General features: G+C 43.7%; 1 protein-coding gene and 1 pseudogene across 2 annotated transcripts in view; both read right to left on the reverse strand.

The window, feature by feature from the left end:
* The window catches only part of MAPK1 (mitogen-activated protein kinase 1), an 87,114-nt gene extending 71,510 nt beyond the window's left edge, over nt 1-15,604 (reverse strand). Inside the window, exon 1 of the mRNA XM_082417874.1 lies at nt 15,260-15,604. Coding sequence (XP_082274000.1) covers nt 15,260-15,378 — 119 coding nt within the window. The 5' untranslated portion in view covers nt 15,379-15,604. The remainder of the gene's footprint in view (nt 1-15,259) is intronic.
* On the reverse strand, nt 1,721-15,207 carry LOC309639952 (large ribosomal subunit protein eL39 pseudogene; annotated as a pseudogene). Its single transcript has one exon. The product of its transcript is annotated as a large ribosomal subunit protein eL39 pseudogene (transcript).
* Nucleotides 15,605-18,705: the final 3,101 nt, after the last annotated feature.

Here is an 18,705-nt window from a genome sequence, read left to right on the forward strand (position 1 = left end):
CCAAGAAGAACATATAACAATTATAAATATATATGCACCCAACATAGAAGCACCTCAATACATAAGGCAGCTGCTAAGAACTATAAAAGAGAAAATCGACAGTAACACGATAATAGTGGAGGACTTTAACACCTCACTTACACCAATGGACAAATCATCCAGACAGAAAATTAATACGGAAACACAAGCTTTAAATGACACAATAGACCAGATAGATTTAATTGATATTTATAGGACATTCCATCCAAAAACAGCAGATTACATTTTCTTCTCAAGTGCACACAGAACATTCTCCAGGATAGATCATATCTTGGATCACAAATCAGGCCTCGGTAAATTTAAGAAAACTGAAACCATATCAAGCATCTTTTCCGACCACAATGCTGTAAGATTAGAAATCAATTACAGGGTAAAAAAGGTAAAACACCAGACAAAGATACTACAAAAAAAGAAAATTACAGACCAATATCACTGATGACTATAGATGCAAAAATCCTCAACAAAATACTAGCAAACAGAATCCAACAACACATTAAAAGGATCATACACCATGATCAATGGGGATTCATCCTAGGGATGCAAGGATTCTTCAGTATATGCAAATCAATCAGTGTGATATACCACATTAACAAATTGAAGAAGAAAAACCATATGATCATCTCCATAGATGCAGGAAAAAACTTTTCACAAAATTCAACACCCATTTATGCTAAAAACTCTCTAGAAAGTGGGCATAGAGGGAACCTACCTCAACATAATAAAGGCCATATACGACAAACCCACAGCAAACATCATTCTTTTTTTTTTTTTAATTTTTATTTATTATTTATTTATTATGTTTATTTTTGGCTGTGTTGGGTCTTCGTTTCTGTGTGAGGGCTTTCTCCAGTTGCGGCGAGTGGGGGCCACTCTTCATCGCGGTGCGCGGGCCTCTCACTATCGCGGCCTCTCTTGTTGCAGAGCACAGGCTCCAGACGCTCAGGCTCAGTAGTTGTGGCTCACGGGCCCAGTTGCTCCGCGGCATGTGGGATCTTCCCAGACCAGGGCTCGAACCCGTGTCCCCTGCATTGGCAGGCAGATTCTCAACCACTGCGCCACCAGGGAAGCCCAAACATCATTCTTAATGGTGAAAAACTGAAAGCATTTCCTGTAAGATCAGGAACGAGACAAGGATGTCCACTCTCACCACTATTATTCAACATAGTTCTGGAAGTCCTAGCCACGGCAATCAGAGAAGAGAAAAAAGTAAAAGGAATACAAATTGGAAAAGAAGAAGTAAAGTTGTCACTGTTTGCAGATGACATGATACTATGCATAGAGAATCCTAAAGATGCCACCAGAAAACTACTAGAGCTAATCAATAAATTTGGTGAGGGCTTCCCTGGTGGCGCAGTGGTTGAGAATCTGCCTGCTAATGCAGGGGACACGGGTTCGAGCCCTGGTCTGGGAAGATCCCACATGCCACGGAGCAGCTGGGCCCGTGAGCGACAACTACTGAGCCTGCGCATCTGCAGCCTGTGCCCCGCAACGGGAGGGGCCGCGATAGTGAAAGGCCCGCGCACCGCGATGAAGAGCGGTCCCCGCACCACGATGAAGAGTGGCCCCCGCTTGCCGCAACTAGAGAAAGCCCTCGCACGAACCGAAGACCCAACACAGCCAAAAATAAAATAAATAAATAAATAAATAAAGTAGCTATAAAAAATAAATAAATAAAAATAAATTTGGTGAAGTTGCAGGATACAAAATTAATGCACAAAAATCTCTTGTATTCCTATACACTAATGATGAAAAATCTGAAGGAGAAATTAAGGAGACACTCCCAGTTACCACTGCAACAAAAAGAATAAAATACCTAGGAATAAACCTACCTAAGGAGACAAAAGAGCTGTATGCAGAAAACTATAAGACACTGATGAAACAAATTAAAGATGATACCAACAGATGGAGAGATATACCATGTTTTTGGATTGGAAGAATCAATATTGTGAAGATGACTATACTACCCAAAGCAATCTACAGAGTCAGTCAGTGCAATCCCTTTCAAATTACCAATGGCATTTTTTACGGAACTAGAACAAAAAATCTTAAAATTTGTATGGCGACACAAAAGACCCCGAATAGCCAAAGCAGTCTTGAGGGGAAAAAACGGAGCTGGAGGGATCAGACTCCCTGACTTCAGACTATACTACAAAGCTACAGTCATCAAGACAATATGGTACTGGTACAAAAACAGAAACATAGATCAATGGAACAAGATAGAAAGCCCAGAGATAAACCCATGCACCTATGGTCAACACCTCACTTACAGACTGAAAGTTTAAATGCTAAACTATCAACTAGTTTCTCTAGTTGCGGCAATGACAAAGGAGGCAAGGATATACAATGGAGAAAAGACAGTCTGTTCAATAAGTGGTGCTGGGAGAACATATAAAAAAATGAAATTAGAACACACTTCCTAACACCATACACAAAAATAAACCGAAAATGGATTAGAGACCTAAATGTAAGACCGGACACTATAAAACTCTTAGAGGAAAACATAGGGAGAACACTCTTTGACATAAATCACAGCAAGATCTTTTTTGATCCACCTCCTAGAGTAATGGAAATAAAACCCAAAATAAACAAATGGGACCTAATGAAACTTAAAAGCTTTTGCACAGCAAAGGAAACCATAAACAAGACGAAAAGATAACCCTCAGAATGGGAGAAAATATTTGCAAACGAATCAATGAACAAAGGATTAATCTCCAAAATATATAAACAGCTCATGCAGCTCAATATTAAGAAAACAAACAACCCAATCCAAAAATGGGCAGAAGACCTAAATAGACATTTCTCCAAAGAAGACATACAGGTGGCCAAGAAGCACATGAAAAGCTGCTCAACATCAGTAATTATTAGAGAAATGTAAATCAAAACTACAATGAGGTATCACCTCACACCAGTTAGAATGGGCATCATCAGAAAATCTACAAAGAACAAATGCTGCAGAGGGTATGGAGAAAAGGGAACCCTCTTGCACTGCTGGTGGGAATGTAAATTGATACAGCCACTATGGAGAAAGTATGGAGGTTCCTTAAAAAACTAAAAATAGAATTACCATACGACCCAGCAATCCCACTACTGGGCATATACCCAGAGAAAACCATAATTCAAAAACATGCACCCCAATATTCATTGCAGCACTATTTACAATAGCCAGGTCATGGAAACAAATGCCCATCGACAGATGAATGGATAAAGAAAATGTGGCACATATATACAATGGAATATTACTCAGCCATAAAAAAAGGACGAAATTGGGTCATTTATAGTGACGTGGATGGATCTAGAGACTGTCATACAGAGTGAAATAAGTCAGAAAGAGAAAACCAAATATCGTATATTAACGCATACATGTGGAACCTAGAAAAATGGTACAGATGAACCAGTTTGCAGGGCAGGAATAGAGACACAGATGTAGAGAACAAACATATGGACACCAAGGGGGAAAGTGGTGGGGGGTGGTGGTGGTGGTGGGATGAATTGGGAGACTGGAATTGACATATATACACTAATATGTATAAAATAAATAACTAGTAAGAACCTGGTGGGCTTCCCTGGTGGCGCAGTGGTTTAGAATCTGCCTGCCAATGCAGGGGACACGGGTTCGAGCCCTGGTCTGGGAAGATCCCACATGCCGCGGAGCAACTAGGTCCGTGAGCCACAATTACTGAGCCTGCGCGTCTGGAGCCTGTGCTCCGCAACAAGAGAGGCCGCGATAGTGAGAGGCCCGCGCACCGCGATGAAGAGTGGCCCCCACTTGCCGCCAACTAGAGAAAGCCCTCGCACAGAAATGAAGACCCAACACAGCCATAAATAAATAAATAAAAATTAAAAAAAACCCTGCTGTATAAAATATAAATTAAAATTCAAAAAAAAAAAAAGAATACAACATAACCAACTAGGATTTACTCCAAGAATGCAAGGAAGATTCAACATAAGGAAAACGATTAATATGATCCTCAATGCTGAAGAGAGAAAAACCATATGATCATCTCCATGAAGGCAGAAAAGACATTTGAGAAAATTCACTTATTTATGTTAAAAACAACCAAAATAGAAGTGATGGATATTTCTGTAAATATAATAAATAAAATACACCTCAGCCCAATGCCAGCATCTTAATAGGGAAACACTAGAGGCTTTCCTGCTAAAGCCAAAAACCCACTTGAGGCCAAAATATTTTCCAATTTACATTTTTATAGGTAAGCACTACATTCTAGGATGCTAGATAAACATTTACCAGTTCTTGAATGCTACATTCTGCCTGCTGGGGTATCCAGAAGCATTCCTAAAGTTTCTATAAAACTTTAGCCCTCTTATGACTAATTTCTGTCTTACACTTTCTTTGCGGCAGGAAACAAATGGCTCTTTCCAACAGTTATGTAAGAGTGGACAGAGAATCAAAAATGTCTTTTCTTTCCAGCTCGCTTTGGACTAAAGAAATAATTTACAACACTCTTAAGGAATATCACTTTTACCATCACTTGAATTAAGGGATCAGAGTTGTCCTGAAAGGATGCTTGAAAACAGCAAAACACACAACAGGTAGAATGGCTCAATGAACATTCCTGGAAATGGTAATAGGTAATGGATTACTTAGCATTCCTATCAAATGGTTTCTCACTGGTCTGAAACGTAACATCAAATATTTTTATATGTCTATATGGTCCTGAAGTAAAAATTAACTCATGGGAAAGGACTATATTAATCCTTTAAAAAAAAAAAGTATCTGTTTCAACCATAAACAGAAAGATGATGTAATGAGGGAAATACAAGTTTGAGGATGGGTTCAGCACTGATACACTGAAAATGGAAGGAAATCTCAAATAAGCCCCCCACTAAACATTTTCACATACCTACTGAAGCAATAAGTAACAGTACCCTGAACTTAGCTGCTGACTCAAGATAAATCCTGGTGACCAAGGTAAATTCTGTAGGTTTTACTCTCTACTTTGCAAGCCTGACCTGTGATCAGTGGCAATTTAGGTATTAATTGGAGAAATGTATTGGTTTTGCTTATTTTCCTTATCTATGCAGCTAAAACTATTTGTTCTATAAATAAGACTGTACTTACTTTTTCCCCAGAATTACTTTTAATCAGTTCTATTTAAGAATCTCCGTATCTCTGAAACTCTACATTTTTCACTATACGTTTGTTCCCAATGACAACGTGGCAACATTAACATTTGTTCTAGGGACTTCCCTGGTGGCGCAGTGGTTAAGAATCCGCCTGCCAATGCAGGGGACACGGGTTCGAGCCCTGGTCCAGTAAGATCCCACATGCCACGAAGCAACTAAGCCCATGCGCCACAGCTACTGAGCCTGTGCCCTAGAGCCCACGAGCCACAACTACTGAGCCCACGTGCCACAACTACTGAAGCCCGCGTGCCTAGAGCCCGTGCTCCGCAACAAGAGAAGCCACCGCAATGAGAAGCCCACGCACCACAACGAAGAGTAGCCCCAGTTCGCCACAACTAGAGAAAGCCCACACGGGGCAATGAAGACCCAATGCAGCCAAAAATAAATAAATTTATTTATTAAAAAAAAAGAAAAACAAAGAACATTCCTTCCAGCCACTCAGCTAAAAACTCTCTCTTAGCCAAACACACGTGAATAACCTAATCACTCGAGGTAAACTATTACTCTGGAACAACAGTATTAGAAAGTTCTTTAACTTTATAGTACAGAAAATAATTTTCCTCAAGGCTTTAATTTTGGGCTTAAATGATTTATCAATAAACTGAAAAAAGTATCTTAGACATGTTTATGATAAGTACTATAAAAAGAGAAATAAAAGGAAACTATTTATTTATCTATTTAGGCCACACCATGCGGCTTGAGGGATCTTAGTTCCCTGACCAGGGATCGAACCCGTGTCCTCTGTAATGGAAGCGTAGAGTCCTAACCACTGGACTGCCAGGGAATTCCCAAAAGGAAACTCCTTAGAAGGAACCTAAAGCCAAGGCCTGACCAAACCTTTCTAATCCTCTCTTCAAGCCACTCCCATTCAGCCAGGCACCCATAGACCATGAGCTCCCTGAGGACTAGATGTTTCGTTCACCAATGTAGTGGAACAGCTAGTGCGTGCCTGGTGTACACATACACTATGTGTTGATTTAATTAGTAACTGGGATGCCCAAGTGGAGTTAGCTGCTCTGTCCAGAATGATCTCAGAACAGTGTTTTTACCACACGACACAGTAACTTATTTCCTTATCAGTCTGTCTCCAACAATGCACTGCAACATTCCTGAGGGAGAGCAGGAACATGGACCAGGGTAGGCACAGGAGATGCTCTGATTGTTAAATCAAAGAATGGGAGAGGAGACTTCCCTGGTGGTGTAGTGGTTAAGACCACCTGTCAATGCAAGGGACACGGGTTGGATCCCTGGTCCGGGAAGATCCCACATACCGCGGAGCAACTAAGCCTTTGCGTCACAACTATTAAGCCTGTGCTCTAGAGACCACAAGCCACACCTACTGAGCCTGCGCACCACAACTACTGAAGCCTGCGCTCCTAGAACACGTGCTCTGCAACAAGAGAAGCCACCTCAATGAGAAGCCCGCACACCACAACGAAGAGTAGCCCCCGCTCGCCGCAACTAGAGAAAGCTTGCATGCAGCAACAAAGACCCAACGAAGCCATAAATTAATTAATTAATTAAAAGAATGGGAGAGGAAGTTGCTCAAGATCACATAACTGGAACTCAACACACTTATGTGACTCCAAGTCTAATATTTTAATTTCTGCATGTTCTGCTTCACACCCCAAGATGATACTCCAAGAGACTGCGCTGAGGGAGGATCCAGGTGTTGCCCATTTACTTTGAGAGCGTAACAACGACAGCAATTAACCAGATACTAAGTGCTCAGCACTTCACCTACATATCTCATTTAGTCCCCCCAACTCTGGGGAAGTGTATTGCTATCACCTTTCTACAGGTGAGAAAAACAAGTGCAGCTCACATACAAGTGTCCAAAGCCCATGTTCTTACCCAGTCCATTGTACAGACTCCCAGAAAGATGATAAAACTCTGGGGTGAAGGCTGTGGACAGGGATCAGAACATGGGCCTCAGATGATCTGGTCTGAAGTCAGTCAGTGAGTGGGTGGTGGGTTCTTAGGTGTTTACTGTTAGGCTGCAAAACTCACATGTTACACATATATTAAATACTAAATAAATTTTAAAGATGCCACCCAGCTTAGCTGCCACCACCATACTGCCACAGACAGGAAGGCAGAAGAGCCCTAAAAGCAACTCATAGCCCTTCTCCCGCCTCAACTACTTCTCTCTCTCCTCTCCTCGCCGACAGGCCCCAACAGCAGGCAAGGTTCCAGCTCAAGAAGAGCAGGCAAGCAGCACCAAGAACTTTAACCCGGAAAGTCAGTAGTCAATGGGAGACATATTTTGACCACTCCCAGCCCACCGTTCATACCTTAGAGTTGTCTAGCCTCATGAGATGACTCCAACTTGGGCCTCAGTTGACTAGACCAGAGGTGGACACTATCCCAAGCTGGATCAGATTCTCTACCCCAGGAATCGGATCAGAGTGCTCTCAGCCCCTGGGTGTCAATAAACTGAAGACACATACCTTCGAGAAGCTAGGGTCAGCTCTCTTCTGCCAAATGCATGAAGATGTGGTAAAAGAGAAAAGAAGAGGAAAAAAAAACAAACAAAAAACAAAACAGCTGTGCAGAGAGATGCGGGACGCAAGAAGATTTTGTAAATGTAAAGAGAGAGGGAGTTAGTGCCTTGGTCTATTTTCTAGTTCCTGGTTACAACCATACCTGAAGCTTTAACTACTTTTCCTGTCCCTGAGATACCGTAAGAAAGATCGCTGGATCTTAACCATAAACTCCCCAATTTCTACAATCTATTTTCTACAAGCCGTGCCTGAAACGGTCAGCACTCTTCCATACCTTTCACTCAGCTAGCTCCAAGTCATTCTCCAGGTCCCAGCTTAAACACTACTTCTTCCAGGAAACCCTCCCAGACTACTCCTCAAACTCTTTGCTCCACATTTGATAACCCTCCAGCAAGCACTCTACACCTCATCATACTCAGTAAATGTGATTACTTTCCTTTTGAACTGTAAACACCAAAGAGTAAAAACCACTTCAATCCCACTGCTTAGCACATAAAACAGGTACAAGCTTAATAACGTTAATAAATGAATAAAAATCAAGAAATTGGTGGAGGTAAGTAGAAGGAATGAGAAGAAATCAACACGACCCTCCTGATAAAAACTAAAGTTGCTTTGATCCTACCTTCCTCACACTTTCCAAGTATCTAGTTCTTCCCTCTTCCATCTCCTCAACAGGCCCAAGTTGGCTGACAATCATTTTATACTTTGGTGCCAATGCATTCAGGAACTAAGGCTGGAGGAAGCATGTTTCCAGGTAACTTGCTATAACAGAGGAAGGGCTATAGTTGTGGGGAAAAAAAAAAAAAAATCACCAGTTTTGAGGTCTAGACAAATCTCAGTTCTATTATATATTTACTGGCTGTGAACCTTGGACACGTTACCCAAGATCTGGTTTTCTTACCTGTAAAGTGAAAAAAATATCTCAAAGATGAGGATGAAAATGAATTTGAAACCATAGCACCTAAATCAAGGCAGGCTTGCAACTAATGTTAGTCAGTTGGTCATGGCATATCCCATGCAGACCCCACCCATACACTCCACTTCCCAGCTCCTACTAGCTGTGGATGGGTTCAGAACCCAGAGCCTACCCTAAGACTGAGCATCTGAGAGATCTTGGAGAATGTCTATCCTGTTGGCTTTCCAATGTATGGGAGCCCCAAGAGAAGCAAACGGGGAGAAAAAGCATTTCAGGGTTAGGCAGGTAGGTAGGTAGAACAGGCTGAATGCATGATGGTGAGGTAGCTCTAGATGTTTGTTGGAGAATCAGTTGTTTTTTACTTAGTAGATAGATATGTTAATGTGAGATGAGGAATAAATTACAGATGATTCCTGGGAAAACTCAACTTGGATGCTTTTCATGAGACTCCTTTTATAAATACTTGAGAATTAAGAGCATTCCCATTAAATTCATGGGAATGGCCTATCAGTCAGAGCTAACCACCAGGATGTTATTAATATCACATTTAATTTTGTTTGAGTTTTACTTGCACTCAAAACCGTTCAGAAACTGTGGATATTCTGCTGCTCATCTAAGCTGGTCTCCTCACATCTTTGAGCTCCAAAAAGCATAGAAAAGACATCTTTATTAAAAGTTAAATTAACAGTTAACAAGCAAAACAATGAATCTGAATCCAGATGCGTTTCCAGGTCTCAAGCCTTTATAGATGATATATACTACTGCTAGCCCTGCCTTTCAAACAGGTGGTACAAATACCCAGCAGGGTTCTAGGGAGGGCAGGAGGGAGCACTACAGCAGAGAGCAATAAGCACAAGTTTACACAGGAGATGAACCTTAGAGGAAGGCAGGACTTGAATAGGGCCCAGTGTTTCTTGGGGATGGGCTGGAGGGAAATACTGCTGGCCTCTTAGCACGATGGTCCTCCAGTGCAGGACTACACTGTGAGCTGCAGGTTGTTCAGCACATCTGCCTTGACCATACACACACCGAAGGCCAATAACACCCCCCAATCAATTTAACAACCAAAAAACAAAACCTAACCCACCTACATTTCAAAATGCCACTGGAGAGGGGGTAAAAATCACACCCACTGAATACCCCTAGATAAGAAGAAAGAAGAGAAAATAAGCACAAGCAGGTAGAGAGCATAAGAGAGACAAGGAAGGGAACACAAAATGTGATGAGGAACTGGCAGAAAAAGGGCATCCTCTAATGACTTTCACCTAAAAAATCAAGTCTGAACTCAGTAAACAATGTCCTTCAGAATCTGGCCGGGCCCATCCCAACTGTCTCAACTCCAGCTTTCTTCCGAAGGCACTCAACCCATACCCCTAGCTTCCCAAACAACTCCTGGTTTTCCTGACCTGATGTGCTGTTTTCATACTTCTGTGCCTTTGCATGTTCATCTTCCTCTACCTAGAATGCAGTTCTCAAGGCAAACTCCCAGTCACATATCAACATCCAGCTCAAAAGTTTGTGAAGCCATACAAAGACAGCCCCCTGTCACTCAGGCCTTCTTTTTTCCTCACAATACTGCACACGTCCCTTGACACTGGTACATTCTTTGCATTACTGCCCAACTCCATCCCACTATCTGGACTAAGAGCTACTAAAAGGCTGGGACCATGTGCATCCTAGCATATAACAAGTGCTCAATGAAAGTTTTCTGAGTGAATAACCTTGTATGAAAGGTTATTTAAAAGGCTAAAATGTAAACAAAAACAAAAAAACAAAAAAACGCTAAGACGTGACACAGGGCTTCCCTGGTGGCGCAGTGGTTAAGAATCTGCCTGTCAATGCAGGGGACATGGGTTCGAGCCCTAGTCCAGGAAGATCCCACATGCTGCAGAGCAACTAAGCCCGTGCTCCACAACTACTGAGTATGTGCTCTAGAGAGTCCGTGCTCCGCAACAAGAGAAGCCACCAAAATGAGAAGCCTGCACACTGCAACAAAGAGTAGCCCCCGCATGCAGCAACGAAGACCCAAGGCAGCCAAAAAATAAATGTAAAAAAATTTTTTAAATTAAAAAAAATAAAACATGACACAAGCAAAAAGCAGACAACAGATATTTTCTGTTACTGAAAACACGTATTTTCTCAACCTGGGTCTTTGGTTGAGTATCACTTAGGAACCAGATTAGGATGCTCTATCACTTGCAAGCTGGGTGTCCATGGGCAAGTTAACTACCCCCTCTGTGTCTCAAATTCCCACTTAAAGTAACCACCTCGGCAGTGTGAGGATTAATTAATGTATGTTAATTAATTAATGTATGTATGTTTAAAAAACAAAATGTAACAAAGTTCTATTAGTCTGCCATAATGACAAAAAACCTTCACAAGACAGGATATTATACCACCAGGAATGCGATCACAATGAAATTTTAGTTGGAACCATCTGGTTTTTTTTTTTTTTTTAAGGTCTCACATATTACTGAGCCAAAGCACTAGTGCACGAACACACAAAGAGAAAAATCATTTTCGCAATGAAACACATCCAGCTGTTCAGATAGTAGTGATGTTCTCAGAGTGACAGGGTAAGATGCAGCATAAACATGTGTGCCACCTCATGTGCAAGGCTCCTTATAGACCCAGCTTGGTTCTTCTCCAATGTCTTCTCTTGGAGTTGTATCTGATTTTATTACCAGTTTTCACTGGAATCCATTGGTGAATGGGACGATTCTGCTTTTGTTTCTTGGCCAAGAATCGCTTGATCCTGAAGTCTTGTGAGAAGGCATGGTGAGGAGCAAACTCAACCACACACAGGATGGCAGAAAAGAGAAGAGAGCCCATCTGTTAGGAGAGTTGATAGTTAACAAATCCAACAGCTGTTCTTCCAGCTGCACGGTGCTCTCTACAGTATTTAAACCAATCCCTAATGACCACGACCGCCCTTGGCTCCTTTGATAGTGCAAACTCTGGTTCTCTGGTCTCTGACCACATTTCCTCCATCCTCTTCTGTAACTTGCCCTCTATTGACACCTAAAGTCAGACATTCCTTTGGCTCAGCTCTCACATTTTCCTCATCTTGTCCACTCTCAAGGCTTCAATTAGTGTCTCTATGGAGATGACCCCACGACCTCTCAGTCACATTTAGAAAGTGTTTCAAACTGAACTTATCCAAAATACTTATCTTAATTAGATGATCAAGCAAAGAGCATCAATTTCTCCTCTTTCATACCATTTTTTTTCCCCCTGATTCTTATACATCTCACCAGTCCTCAGCTTCCTCTTCCTCTGCCCATCTATTAAAAGCACTTGTTTGCCAGAGTTACCTCTTTGGTCTTTCTGTTCTGTCTCACTGGTTCTTAACCTTTCTGGGATAATGGACCCTTTGAAAATCTAATGAATGTTTTGGATTGTTCACTAAAAAGATAAACATACAGAACATATGCATGCAATTTCACCTAACCAATGACCTCAAATAAGAATCTGTGCTCTGGACTTCCCTGGTGGCGCAGTGGTTGGGACTCCGTCTGCCAATGCAGGGGACACGGGTTCGATCCCTGGTCCGGGAAGATCCCACATGCCGTGGAGCAACTAAGCCCATGTGCCACAACTACTGAAGCCAGTGTGCCTAGAGCCCGTGCTCCGCAACAAGAGAAGCCACCGCAATGAGAAGCCCACGCACCGCAACGAACAGTAGCCCCAGCTCGCTGCAACTAGAGAAAGCCTGCACGCAGCAACGAAGACCCAACACAGCCAAAAATTAATTAATTAATTAATTAATTAAAAGAATCTGTGCTCCTCCACCCAAGACTATCACTAACACAAATTTTCATCTCCAGATTTTACTTCCCTCTTATTTTCAAGATGCCTTCTGGATACAGCTTAAATGGCCTAAAGGCATCACAAACTTAACAAATCCAAACCAGAACTCACTATTTCTCCTTAGCAAACCTCCTCTGCCTATACGGTATTCCTTCTCTCGTAACAGCACCACCATCCTCCCAGGTTCCCACGCTAGAAGCCTTGGAATTAACAGCCATGTCCATGCCACATCATCAAGCCTGGAAATCCCTCTCAAATCCAAATCCCACCTCTCTCACCTCTTACCCGTTAAGACCTCACTCATCATCCTCTGCTTCATCCCACCTTGCCATGATTAGAAGTCCACCACTCTTCTGACAAAAAACCCTGTTACTGATTCTGTCTTTATAAGGGCTCTCATCTCCATCTGCTATCTTCCACGCCCACTATACTACTTCACCTCTAGAAGGTTACAACAGCCTAGTTGATTCCCCACCTCAGTTTTTTTTCCTGTCATTTCCACCAGTGTTGGTCTGTCCTCCCCCCAAATTCCAAAACTGACCATGTGCCTGCCTCTTTTCAAAAACATTCATGCATCTCCACTGCACAAATATACAACCAAACTCAGTTTTGCCTTTAGAGTCCTCTACAAGTTTGTCACCTAAATACTTTTCCAGGATTAGATTCCACAGCTCAAACTGTCACTTTCACCCTATTATCTTTCTATCAAAATCACACTCACTCCTAAAGGCCCAATTCAAACTCCACTTTTCATCTTTATATCCTCCACTTGATGATTAGGAAAGGACTTTGCAAGAAAAAGGCAAATTCCTAATGAACTGATTCAGGAAATGAAAAAAAAAAATCTTTTTTTCCTGAAAATCCTTAAATCCTTCTGGAAGCATTAATTTTAAAAAAAGGTCACTATTCAAATATTAACATTTCAATCAAGAAATCCTCCATAAACCCAGCACTGTTAACCAACATTTACTAAATGCTAATATAGTGTATGATGTAGATTAAATTCTTATATTAAATAAATATCATCAACCTGAAGACAAAAAGCTATAATCTGGCCCCAGATTCTAATTCCAATAATATTTGTACTCGGATCTTACTTAAGAAAAGAACATCACAGTAAGAGGACTTGATATTTCACCTGACAGAGACTGAGAAGGTCAAATAAGTCTACAGCAATGACAGAAAATTACCAGATCTAAATCAGCTTCAGATTTAAAAGAAATAAAAAAAATTTTCAACTGAAATGTCATAAAACTAGTTTTTTTTAGTACATATTTTAAAGGGCTGAAAGACATGATGGGCAATTCTGAACCTCTCATAAAGAGACATGTTTACTGGCATACTTACCAGCAGGTGCAACAGAAGTGATGCTGCGGGCAGTACTTTCTCTCCATTACATTCTAGGACCTTATTTCTTTTAGGCCTGACCTAATTTAATTCCTCTTTTGGCTCCTAAGCCTCTGAGTTCATGTTAATTTTCACAGTTGTACACTGTGAAACATTTTGCTCCTGAAGAGAATGAAAATACTCAAGATTCAATTAAAGTCTTTTTTTAAAAAATAATTTTAACTAACACTTGGCAAAACATGCCCTCTATGGTATTTCTAAAATTATGATCATTCAAATTTGAATACATTTCCGAAATAGAAATGCTTATAAGAGTAAAACACCCTAAAATTCTAAAATGATTAATAACACTATTTAAGGAAAGTGGAGTGTAATGAAAAGAGCTGCAGCAACTGAAACAGGATCTCAGTCTACAATCTCAAGTATGCCTCTTTAGTTGTATGACCTTAGGAACTGGCTTCACCTCGAAATACTTTCTCATCTGAAAGACATCACCGCGTTCCCCTCCCTCCAGCTGTTTGTTCAAATAAAATGAGATAGTGGACCTAGCACAGTACCTGCCACGAAGTGTTCAATAAATATTAGTTCGCTTCCTTCGTTCAACAGAAAAGACACACTCATGAGAAGATTTCGGTGTAAGGGAGTCTACACTTGCACAGGTCTTCCCCAGCACAAAACACGACAGCTAGTTGGTTCTAATGAAAAACACGACCGTCACCCCCATTCCACAAACGTTTCGGTGAGCTGGATCGAGACGAGAGAGCCTGAATGTGATTCTGCAAGAACTCCATTAGGGCTGCACACATACTGACCACTAAAGCATTAACAGGGAAAGTCCACAGTAATTGTGCTAAAACGTCTGGATGCTTTCATGCTGGTAAGAGAGCTCACGCGGGGCAAAAGAAAAGTCAAATTAGGCCCAACTCCAAATGACTCCTTAATAAACCAAAAGAGCAATGCTGGCTTATCCTTCCTGAAACGCTAGCAGTACGGTATTAAAAACCGTTTAAAGACTTCAAGATTGAAATACTCCACAACGAACACTGGTGCCACTAACGCCTTTTAGAAAGCCTGCGTAAGAGAGCCCCCCTGGCACCACGGAAGGCACTTAACGAAAGCCGTTCGCGGAAAACGCAAGCGAGGGGAGGAAAATCATGATTATTTTGGAGCTGTGCACACACGCCGCGGCGAGCATCCGAAGGAATTCGAGGCCGCGCTGCGTGCACATTGGGGGCGGGGGCGCCTCGCTGCCGGTCCCGGGGTCCCGGCCCCGGCCCCGGCCTCCACCCCCCGGGCCCAGCGAGAAGCAACGCCCAGGCCCGACGGCCCGGCCCGGCCCGGCCCGAGGCCCCCAGCTCGCGGACGGCGGCGCAGCCCGGGTGGGGGCCGAGGTCGGGGGCCGGGGGTCGGGGCCGTGCCGGGGCCCGGGAGAGACCGCGGCTGCGTCCGCCAGGCCCAGGCGGGGGCGGCCGGGTGGCGGGGCGCGGACACTCACCACACCATGCCGTAGGCGCCCTCGCCGATGTACGAGAGGTTGGTGTAGCGCGGCCCCACATCGAACACCTGCCCGCGGACCATCTCGGGGCCCGCGCCCGCCGCCGCCGCCGCCGCCATGTTGGCTGCCGGGCCGCCGCAGCCGCCGCGCTGGGCTCGACGCTCCGCGGCCGCTGCTCGGCCCACGCCGCGCCTCCCGGGGGACCGCGCCGCCGCCGCTGCAGCCGCCGCCGCTGGCCAGGAGGGAAGAGGGAGACCGCCGCTCGGTAGAGCCGAGGAGCAGCCAGCCGCTCGGACCGACTGCCTGCCTGACTGACTGACGGGCGGGCCGGCAGGCGGAGGGAGGGGCGCGCGCCGAGGAGGGCGTCGGGCGGGGCCGGAAGACGTGCGCGCGGATTGGCTCCCCGCGCCCGGGGGCGGTGCTGCGCGGCCGGCGGAAGCAGCGCGCTCGGGGCGGGGCACTGCGGCGGCTCTGCGGGGCGCGGTCACGTGCACTCGCGGGAGGCGGACCCCTAGGCACAGGGGACGCGGAGGCTGAGCCAGTGGGCCGGTCGGGCCCAGGAAGGCAACCGCCGCCATAGTCCACCGCGCGCCCCGGCTAGGCCTGTGCGAGTCCGCGACCCACACGGACTTAGAGGCCTCGACACACGGACAGAAACCGGAAGGGTGACCGAGACCGAGTAAGACATTTGCATCCTGAGAAAGTGTGAAACCTAGAGGTGGAGGCCGAGAGGAGAGGCCAGGACGGGACCCGCTGATCAGACAGAGGCTCGTTCAACAAGTGTTACCCTGATCCTGTGCGTCCACTCTGCCACGAGTTACATTCCAGCAGAAGGAGATGTGGATCGATGGATGGATGGGTCGCGAGGAAGGGAGGGAGGGAGACTCGAGTTGTGATAAGTGCTATGAAGAAATATAAAGATCAGTAAGGGGTTCGGGAGTAGGGGGCCGAGACACTGAGAAAAACATTGAGATTCAGAGACTGAGACCCAGATTGGTACAGATGGACAGCATCTCAGACATAGGACATACTGAAATAGAAACGCAAAGATAGAAACGCTGAAATCCAAAGCATCAAGATGTAGAAAATATGAGACAAACACACTGAGGCTCAGAAATAGTCACAGACACCAGAGGTGGAAAAATAAAAGTCGGAATCTTGAAGCAAGTGAATGCCAAGAATAGCTAAGACAATGAGACAGAAGATGATCTAACCACTGCTTCTGAACCGACACCCGGGCCATCTCTGGACGGGGAGTAAGGGTGGGGAACTCTGCATCCTGATTGTCCACCACTGTGATCTTGTAAGCCTGGACTTCCAGGCATCAACAACAAAGATCAACTAGACAATATCAAAGGTGAATAAGGAAAAAAAAAAAATTTTAACCCTCTGGGGAAAAAAATATGTGGCACATGAGAAAAATAAAGTGCTAGAGCCAAAAATTACTCCTTTGCAATATATTTAGTCCATGAAGCAGAGCCCAGTTTCAGAAAACACCTAATTCTTACTCTCGACTAAAAGAGGACATTGCGTCTTTTAAAGAACAGGCCAAGATAAATGGAGAGTACCATGAAATAAAAACCATGATAGCCAAAGTAAAAGCAATGGTTGGAGCAGTAAAAAGCAGACTTAACAATGCAGAAGAGCAAATCAGCAGTATAGAAGAAAAAGTCAGTGATGAAATTCTTTGAGAAGAAAATGTACAGGAGAATACCACGGAGAGTCAAACTATAGGCACCCCCCGAAGAAGACAGAGCAAATCAATTAGAGACAATAACTTAAATTATAGTAAAAGAAAACTTGCCTTAGGTCTAAAAAGATCTGAGGTGGAAGTGGAAAACTGAGTGAGTTCTCTGAATCCAGAAAAATTAATAAGCAGAAACCAACTTCAAGACATAATCTGGAAAAGTTCTTAAATTTCAGGGATAAAGAACAAACACAGTATCCAATCAGAAAAAAAAAAAAAAAAACGATTATTTATTTAAGAAGCTAAAAGCTGGTTTTCTTCAGAGTCCTCCTCTGTAATAATTAAATGCCAAAGGAAAATGGAACAAGATTGGCAGCACTCTGAGAGGGTAGGTTGTAGCCATTCTTGCATGGTTTAATTCCCACTGATGCCTCACTTCCTCCCAGGTCTTTAACTGTCAGAATCTGTGGTCAGCTTTTCCACCTGGACAGCTCCATGTGACATCCTACAGGGGCTTCAACTTCACATTTCCAAACTGCCAATGGTTAACTGCAGGAGTTCTGCCCTCAGACTACCAGAGAGAGTTTGAATCTTGGCTCTTCCACTTACTACCTGTATGACCTTGGCCTCAGTTTCCTCACTCTTAAAGGTCACAATAGCACCTACCTCCCTATTGTACAGAATAAATAAGACAGCATGTGTAAAGAACCTGGCATGTAGTAAATACCCGATAAATGTTATCTCATTATTATCGACCCCACGCAAACCTGTTCCTCGTCTTGTACTTGTGGATCGCATCACCACCCAGATACTCAAGCTGGAAGTTTGGGGATGATCCTTAACAACGCATTTTACCTTGCTCCCAACCCCTCTTCCCATCCAACCCATCACAAATGCCTATAAATTCTATTTCTTAATATTTTGGAAATTGTTGCTGCTCAAAGTGTGGTCACCAGGCCAGCAGCATCAGCATCATGTGGGGGTTTGTTCAGAAGGCAGCATCTCAGGCCCCGCCCCAGACCACTGATTCAGGGTCTGCATTTTAACAAGATTCCCCAGTGGTTCATATGGATATTAAACTTTGAAAAGCTCTGTTTTATTTGCTTTTTTTTTAGTTGAGGTAAAACTGACACACAACATTGCCTGCCCTCCTCACCTGCCCTCCCCTGTGCTCCAGCCGGACCAGACAGCTCTCAGTTCTTTCCTGCCTCTCAGCCTTGTAATATGTCCTCTCTTCATTCTTCCAGTGTTTATGGACATTTTAAAGTCACTGTATTATCATGGCATGATGCATCTGGCCAATAACCTTTCTCCAGAGAACTTCTCTTGCCTAGTTCTGTGGTCACTAAGCTACCTTATGATTAGAGTTTGGCTTCACTTGTGGTTTTTGACAGGGAAAGTGCACTGACCAGGAGACAGCCCTGTTTGGGTCCTTTGGCAATTACTGTTCCCTCTAAGATGGGATTTAGATATACATCTGTCTCTGCTGAGTCAGGCTGGCGTGAGCCAGGCCCATGGGGGACAATCATCTAGCTAGACTGACAACAACAAATTTCCAGAAGCACAGAGCTGAGAGCCTGAGAACGAGGCTCTGGAACACTGTGAGACCATGCTAAGCCACTATCTAAGCCTAAGACCCTGTTTAGATGGCCAGCTGGCCACCTGGATGTCTTATTGTCTCTCTAGAGTGGTGACAGTTCACAGATCTGTAGAATCTTAGAAAACAGTAGATATCTGTTATTTTTTGTCTGCCCAGCAT

The sequence above is a fragment of the Balaenoptera physalus genome (assembly GCF_965194825.1).
Source record: "Balaenoptera physalus genome assembly, chromosome: 12".
NCBI lineage: Eukaryota > Metazoa > Chordata > Mammalia > Artiodactyla > Balaenopteridae > Balaenoptera > Balaenoptera physalus.